At 45.0% G+C, this 8085-nt stretch overlaps 2 protein-coding genes across 12 annotated transcripts in view; one reads left to right on the top strand and one right to left on the bottom strand.

The window, feature by feature from the left end:
• Positions 1–4296: 4296 nt before the first annotated feature.
• The window catches only part of ZMYND11 (zinc finger MYND-type containing 11), a 149368-nt gene continuing 145579 nt past the window's right edge, over positions 4297–8085 (top strand). For 9 of the 11 annotated variants that reach the window (XM_027089332.1, XM_027089331.1, XM_027089328.1 and 6 more), the window contains exon 1: positions 4669–4775. The gene's annotated coding sequence lies outside the window, so the exon portion shown is untranslated. Of the gene's footprint in view, positions 4405–4668; positions 4776–5348; positions 5609–8085 lie in introns of those variants that run through there. The other 2 variants (XM_027089320.1, XM_027089317.1) reach the window with 2 other exon arrangements.
• On the bottom strand, positions 4465–5808 carry LOC113610779 (basic proline-rich protein-like). The gene is made up of 2 exons (XM_027089180.1): positions 5564–5808; positions 4465–5491 (listed from the first exon to the last, which is right to left on the bottom strand). Exons 1-2 carry the CDS (start codon positions 5806–5808, stop codon positions 4465–4467), a joined length of 1272 nt encoding a protein of 423 aa, XP_026944981.1.

Raw genomic sequence — 8085 nt, 5'->3', positions numbered from 1 at the left:
ATCATATGCATCTGTGATTTTATATTCCTTTCCAGTTAACAGTTTCTAATGCTGGATTTTTATCTTATTTCAACTTTATTTTATTGGTATTACAAAAAACATTGTAATGAATCTCATTCATTAATTCATCAAATAGTTTTGAGTGCCAAATATTTTTGAGTTACAAATATTTGGAAAAAGTGTCTAACCCTAAGTGGTTACAAACCTCACTACCAACTTCCTGCCTCCTCTTCCCCCCCAGTTTCATTCCAGGCCTGACCCTGGGTGGCGAAGTTCAGGTCTCCTATGCCAGATCTGTTTCTAAAAATGTTAAAAAAGGAGAAAAAGTGATTTGGAAAATTGTGTTATCTCTGAACAAAGCCATGCTTGCAATCCATTCATCTTGCTGTAGATTAATGTTTCTTATTTGGAGTGTTAGCCACTTGATATTGACTTTCTGTCTATATAAATTCTTGCTGTGCCAATCCTAATGTCCTCCAAGGTACGCAGATGCCTCAGGCTAACTAGGGATCTCGTGCATGAAAATGCAAAGGAGAAAAGCGTGTTAATATGCTTCAAAAATATCACCCCAGGCATATATACCTGCCTGTTTCTCTCTCTCTCTCTCTCTCTCTCTCTCTCTCTCACACACACACACACACACACACACACACACTCTCTCACTCATGCTTGCATGGCCAGAGAGAACATTACTTGGCTCCTCTCAGGGCTTGGGAGACCTGCATTTACAATATCCTTTATCCCACAGCCCTGAGCTATTAACCTAAGTATAACATGATTTAATTAACATGTAATGTTGATTAACATGCATTAAGAAGGACTACAATACTTGAGTGACAGAGCCACTGGTATTATGTTATTTAAAAGCAAAACGCTAGTACCTTGATAGTACCCTCTCAAGTGCAACGAGACCACCAATTTTTCCGTGCCACTTTTGCATTTACCATAATCATTCGTTGTCTGGGTATGCTATGGAGAGCAAATCAGCTCGTTAGTCCATAAACTCTAAGGTAAATATATCATTTCAATAATCTTGTCTTATGGAGAAAAATAGAGAGCGCCAACTTAGACTGGGGGCTCAGTTTTTGGAAAAAGTGACAATTGAATAGACACCTGAAGAATGAGTAGGATTATCCCCAAGGAGACAGGGGAAGGATGTTCCAGAAGGAGGGGACAAACTTTGTACTGTTCTGATATGGGACAAAGGTTAGTGAGGCAGGAATGAAACGTAGAATGAGGTTAAAATTAGGAAGTAGGTAGGGGCCAGGCAAAGCTGGGCCTTGTGAGCCAAAGAACAGGGTTTGATTTATTCAAGATGCTGCAGAAAATCATTGACGTTTTTTAAGCTGGGAAGAACAATTTGTGCATACATTCTTGCTTGTCTTTCAGAAGATATATTTAGGATAGATTTCTAAATGCGGACGCCTGGGCTTAAAGATATAACTATTTTTAAGGCTCTGGTATTTCAACCAGTATTCATACCAATTCAATTTCCTATCAATAGTGTATGAAAGAGTGTCCATCTCGCTAACCCTCAATAGCATTATCATTGAAGAAGAATTCTGCCATTGAAGAAAAGCAGTGTTGTGTTATTTTGTCATTATATTACTAGGGAATCTGAACATTTGTTAATATTTATTAATAATTTATATTTCTTTTTTCCTAAATTATCCATGGCCTTGTTTCTTTTTTTTGGTGGTGTGTGTGGTATTTATCTTACTGATGTGACATAGCTTTTTATATTTAAAGATTATTACCCTAGTTCTTATTTCTTGCATATATATATATTCTCCCAGTTTGTTTGCCTTTTAATTTTACTTGTACAGCCTTCCTCACCTTATAAGAGTAATTTGTTATCAAAAAAACATTATTGTAAGTTGAAAATGGAGCTACTATTATTTTAAATTAGAAAAGGTGATTTTATATATTTATATATATATGAATATATATATTCATATATATATGAATATATATATTCATATATATATATTCATATATATGAATATATATATGAAATACACCATATATATATGAAATACACCCATAAATGAAAAACACCAAGTCTCATTGAAATAGACCTATTTTACTTCACTAGTTTACAGTACATGTGATAACACAACATAAATTTCTATTCACTAATTTCTGTATAATGTGCTGTTCACCTGCATTCCTGAAGGTTTTTATAGTTATTCTGTACATCACACTTAAGACTATATTCTCAAACAAAGCATACATACAGTATTCAAAGTTTATGTAATTCAACCTTTAATGCAAAATAGAAACATAAAACCAAACTTTAAACAAATAAAAGCAAGACTTTCAGGAGCACGTGCATGAACTTGTTATTGCTACATACTAGCAAACCAGGAACACTCTGAGGTGGGAGTTTAGCAGGATACCCCAACTCTATATAACTGTGAAGTCACCCTCTCTAAACTGGTCCTAAAAAAAACTGAATTGGTCCTCTTTATGTGAAGAAAGTGGGGAAAAGGGTATTAGAAGAAACTCCTTATAAAGTATAAAAGTTGTAACCCTAATGGGCGTATTTTAAAATAGGTCTATATTTGTTTTTGACATATAGGATACATAAATTTTTATATAGTCAAATTTATCACTCTTTTCTGATAAAAATTATTGCTTTAGAGCTTAGGATATTTTTCTCCACACTAATATTACAAACATTCACCTATATTTTCTTCTACCTTTAGAATAATGATTTTCAGTTTATATGTATGTATTATTTAAGTCATTTGGATTATTTTAAAGTGTGGAGGGTAAGGTAAGGATATGATTTGATTTATTTTTTAAAGAGACAAAAATTCCACACCAACCTGTTGAATAATCCATGCCTTCTGTATTTACATAATATTTCTTAAAGCAGAATCTGGAAAAAGTGATATGCTGATCAAGTCAGACATTACTTGTCTAGTGTCAGTTGGGGTTGGGGAAGAATTAGGGGTGCTGCGTGGGGTCTTTCTTTGGGTGGTGGTAAATCTCTGAAACATGGCCAAGTTGATGTAAACCATTCCTCACAGCCCACTACTCTTCCTTTTCCCTCTTTTCCTTGACACCTCAGTTCCTTGCCTTCTCTTTGCAGTTTGGCAGATAAATTCATGGTATAACCTAAGTTGTATGGAAATAACTATTTGGGTCTTCTGGGCGTCCCTCCAACTCCCAACCCCAAACCACTGGTCCCCAGACCATCTCCCCTGCCTATTAGTTATTCAGCTGGGGGGAAAATAAGGTAAATAAAACTGTTCTGAAGGGAGTATAGGGCCAAGGGTTAAATTCTAGGCAAAACCAACGTAGAATGAGAGAGAATATCTGTGTACAAAAATAAAAATGATGGCTAAAAACTTTGATTGTAGAAAAATGTGCAGTTAGGGTTAGTGACTTCTTTCCTAAAATGTAAGTTTCCTTTTATACATATATGATGTTTTCCTTGAGTGGCCTCTATGAAGTATATAGAATCATGCAGTCCTCTATTTTACAGATGACTTAAAAAAAAAGATGATTTACTTAAAGCTATTCATTGTTAGAATTCCTGGTCCCGCATTCAAACCAGGCATGTCTTGATTTTTTTCTGACATCTTTTAATCCCTCTGCTCGATTTTAATGGAATATATTTATCCATACAATTAAAATGAGTTTAAATTATTTTGTGATGTCTCTTGAGATAACCAAAATCTCTCTGGGATGTATTAGAACCAGGGCTATGAAATGCTATGTTTCTTCCACAGGTGTACATCATAGAACTCCTATTCAAGTACCACCCATTTCTAAATTCTAACTTAGAGACCAGCTGTGAAAGATTGTTGAATTGGATTAGAATCCCCAAATTTCTTGGACAAGTGTCTTCCGGTGATTTTCAGGTATATATGTCCAAAGAGAATCAGAGTAGGAAGTTTTGGCTGATAGGTCTTCCTTCTAAACTCCTATGGACAAAGGTCATTAGAGAAAATATGTGAATCTATTAAGTATGCTTATCTCTGAGACTTTCTTAATCCACATATGAGGATCTTCTCCTTATATCTAGAATTACAAACTAAGAAAGATAACCTTCTCCTTACACAAATTGGTAGTGTTTTTGCCAAAAAGGTAATGGGTGGTCCCGTTCTTTCTGAAGTCCTGTTTGTGCACGTATGGAATGAGGAATTCAGCATATTCCCGCAATTTGTTTCGCTGACAGATTTTAAAAGGTATTAACACCATTTTACCGATCTTGCCAATTAAAAAATTAATGCTCCTCCAAGACTTTGCCGTTCCGACGGTGACTCTAGGCAGGTACGAGGCACACGAAAGCAGGCGTCGGCCGGGCAGTGCCCGCAGCCGCGGGTCCGAGCTGACGATGCTGCGGGTGTCGGATCTTTGTGCGCTCCGCTCCCGGCTCCCGCGTGCCCGCACGTACGTAGCTTTCACGTGTGTGTTGATATGAAGTGCATGTGTGGATATGTAAGAATATGCTCAAATTTGGGGAGAGGCGCGGAGCACAGGACGGCGGGAAGGTGGGTGTGGGCGTGCACGGCGGGCCGGGCCGGGAGGGAGCCCGCGCCGAGCCCGAGCCCGAGCCCGCAGCGCGGCCGGCCGGCGGGCCACACAATAAAGCCCGGGGGCGGCGGGCGGGCGGTGGTGAGGAGGCCGGGCCGGCGAGCGGCCGCCCCGCTCAGCCCGCCATGTGAGCGGCGCCGCGGCCTCGCAGGACGCAAACTTTCCCGGCGGCGGCGGCGCCTCAACTCCGCGCCCGGCCACGGCCCGCCGCTCGGCGAGGAGACACCGTAAGTGCGGCGGCGGGGCCTCAGCGCTTCCCTCGCCGGGTGCTTGCGAGTTTCTGTGGTGGAGGCTTGTAAACATGGCGCCCCTGAGGCGCGGAGCCGGAGCGGGCAGGCCGGGTCCGCGGAGCCGGGGAGCCAGGGAGGAGGCCGGGCCCGTGGAGCCGGAGGTGGGGAGGTCGGGGAGCCGGGGCGGGCGGCAGGGAGGCCGGGTCCGCGTAACCGGAGGCGGGGAGGCCGGGGAGCCGGCGCGGGCGGCAGGGATGCCGGGCCCGCGGTGGCTGGGAGGCCGGGAGACCGCAGCCCCCCCGCTCTTCGCCGGCCCTGGCCCAGAGGAGGCGGCGGCGGCGGGAAGGAGGCGGCGCGGGCGGCGGGCCGGGCGCGGAGGGGGAGGGCCGGGCGCGGTGGCGGCGGCGAGGACCGTCCGGAGCATAATGGTGGGAGACGCTCGGCCTCGGTGGCGGGGCGGGGGCGGGGGCGCGGGCGGGGTGTCCGAGGCGGGGTGTTTGTGGAGCTCGGGCCCGGCTGCAGCTTCTCGGGCCGCGGGCGTGACCGCTGCTCGCCCCCTGCAAACAGCGCCGAGTGAACGGCGGAGCTTTGTTTGCGTCGGGCAGGGGCCTGTTGGTCTGCGGGGGTTCGGCTGCGCACCCCGCCTTCGGCCGGCCGGGGAAGGGCGGCCCTGCAGGAGGAGGAGGCCCCGCAGGAGCAGGACGGCGCGGGGCCTTCACGGGCCGCGAAGCCGGGGAGTCGCGTGAGCGCCGCCCGCCGGGCCGGTCCTCCCCGCGCGCCCAGGCCTCGGGGCCAGCGGTTCGGCTCGGGGTCCGCCGGGACGCGGCCCTGTGAGTTTGGGGGCGGGTGGGGGGCGGGCGTCTGCCTTGACGGCTAGTTGTTGGGAGCGAAGGCCGCGGCTGGGCAGGGTGGTCCCCAAGGGCCCAGGCGAGGCCTGGTCCCCGGGGCTGGTAACGGGCGGCAGCGAGGCCTCCGCCGCCTCTGCAGATCCTCCCGGGCCCCCAGGACCGCCTAAGTGTCCGCCACCCATCCCGCCGGGCGTCCGGAGGGGAGCTAAGCTGGGGCGCAGCAGCCGGCTTGGGACCCCCAACTTCCGCGTGGACTGTCCCCTTACGCTTTTCTGGCCCAGCGCTGGAGGCGCTCACGGTGTGTCCGTGGTGCCCGGTGTTATGTACGGTGGGGGTGTGATACCCAGTGTGTCCGTGGTGGTCGGTGTTACATACCGTGTGGTCATGGTGCCCGGTGTGTCCGTGGCGCCTGGTGTTATATGCTGTGTGTCGGTGTTGCCCAGTGTGCACCTGGTATGTGGTGGGGCATGATTCCTAGTGTGTCCATGCTGCCTGGTGTGTCCGTGGTCCCGAATGTGTGCCTGGTGTTGTATACTGTGGGAGCATGCATGATACCCGTTGTGTTTCTGGTGCTCGGTGTGCACCTGGCACTTGGTGTTATACATGGTGGGGATATCATACCTGGTGTGGGCATGGTTCCTGGTGTCACATATGGTGTGTGCATGGTACCTAGTTTGTCTATGGTGCCTGGTGTTATATACGGGTCCACATGGTTCCCGGTGTGGGCATGTCATACCCGGTGTTACATACTGTGTGTTCATGGTGCTTCGTGTGCGCTTGTGGGGTGTGTACATAGTATCCGGGGTCCTGTGAACTCAAAGCAGGTACCCTGTTGAGGGATGGGTGCCTGAAGGTTGGAGGGGCCCGCTTGGGTCAGATTTTTAGAGGCCCACAGGGCTTACTGAGGTTTAGGTCCTGGGTCCTCTGGTCTGCCTCACCCAGGTGTTCTGCATCCTACAGTAAGCGGTGTCCTGTGGAAACGAGACTGCTTAAAAATAATTTAGTCTGTTTAAGAGCATAAAGTAAAACGTTTTTCTTTTAAACCGAGAAATGTAGTGGTTGTACCTTAGTAATTATGGGATGCATAACCTTTTCAGGCTTTTGGGTCATTGATTCTAATTAATGGTTTGAAGTTAGCAGATAGTCTTCGTTGTCCTTTAAAAGTTTGAGTGCTTTCTGGTAAGCAGGGTCACCTTTGTGACTTTTCTGAATTCTAACTTGAACAAGCAGGAGATAAAATATGAATTTTGTACAGGCATGTTATTTTCTTTGTCTTTAGCGTTGATTAGTCATTATTTTGGTGGACTCTTCTTTATAAGATGGCCAAGTTAGAGAATCAGAGGTCAGAAAATATGGTCTGTGATTATGACATAATCAATAAAATATTTTTCTTGCTTAACTCCATGCATGATTGACAGAGGATCTCTATTGTGGTACTTTTTCCCTGTAGATGTTGTTCATATGTTTCCCCTTAGATGTTGTTCATATGAAAATGGAATCTCCCTTTTACATTTTGTAATTGGGCAGTTTATTTTTTCAGTTACCTGTTGCAAGGTGGTTAAATAAACATATGTAAGTGCTCCCAGCTTTACAAAGAAAGATCAATTAAAATGTTAAAATTATCTCCTTAGTTCGTATGCATTGTTCTTAGGATATCATTAGGTTGATACTTTGAGTGTATGGCATCTTGCATGTTTCCGTGAATTGACCTGTGTTTTTTTGAACTCTCACCTTTTTGTAACAGTATCCACTTTTCCTTTAAGGGTTGTTCAGGTAGTGTATAACAGAGACATTCATACCCTTTGGCATACCTAAATTGAGACACTGATTGAAGCTAATTAAGAATTGTAACATTTGTAATAAAGTATCAAATACTGTCCTACTGTTGCTTAAAGCCCTAAACCTCTGGTATCAGATTTTGTGTACCTACCCCTACCATCCTTCAACTGAATTCTCCATAGAAAAAATTTAAGCCAAGAGGCTGTATCTGGAAAAAAGGAGAAAATGTTAAGGAGAAGAGTCTGACTTAAAGAAAAAAAAAAGTTTCACTGTTTGAAAACCTTAACTTGGACTTAACGTTGAATTTTTTACAGGTTGATTAGATTTTTGTAATTTGATTGGAGGTAGTATAGCAACATGAGTTTGAGGCCAGGTGACTTGGGTCTGAATCTCACCTCTGTCATTACTAGCAGAGTGATCTTGGGCAAATTATTTAAACTTGCCATGCCTGGTCTCAATTTACCCATCTGAAAAACAAGGAGTTTAATTGCTATCTGTATCTCTTACCTGAAGACTTTCAGTTACTTTGTTTCAGTGGCATTGTCAACATTTCAAAACAATAGTAAATCTGCTTTCGTACAGTGATTCTGTGAAGATCAATAGTGGTCTGAAGGTCCTCCGTATCATCAGTGGTCTGTCTTCCTTTGGTCTTGATTTTTGAAATGTTTTTGTATCCACAA

This window comes from Aethalodelphis obliquidens, unplaced genomic scaffold, assembly GCF_003676395.1.
Source record: "Aethalodelphis obliquidens isolate GAN/ISIS:26980383/991018 unplaced genomic scaffold, ASM367639v1 scaffold65, whole genome shotgun sequence".
In the NCBI taxonomy this organism is placed as follows: domain Eukaryota; kingdom Metazoa; phylum Chordata; class Mammalia; order Artiodactyla; family Delphinidae; genus Aethalodelphis; species Aethalodelphis obliquidens.
This window is presented reverse-complemented; position numbering and strand designations above follow the sequence as displayed.

Excerpts from the sequence above, each read along its gene's own strand:
- LOC113610779 (XM_027089180.1), bottom strand. The coding sequence starts at position 5,808 with ATGGGTGGCGGACACTTAGGCGGTCCTGGGGGCCCGGGAGGATCTGCA. Across the intron at positions 5,492-5,563 it reads GCCGAACCGCTGGCCCCGAG|GCCCCGCGCCGTCCTGCTCC; the intron begins GCCTGGGCGCGC and ends CGGCCCGTGAAG.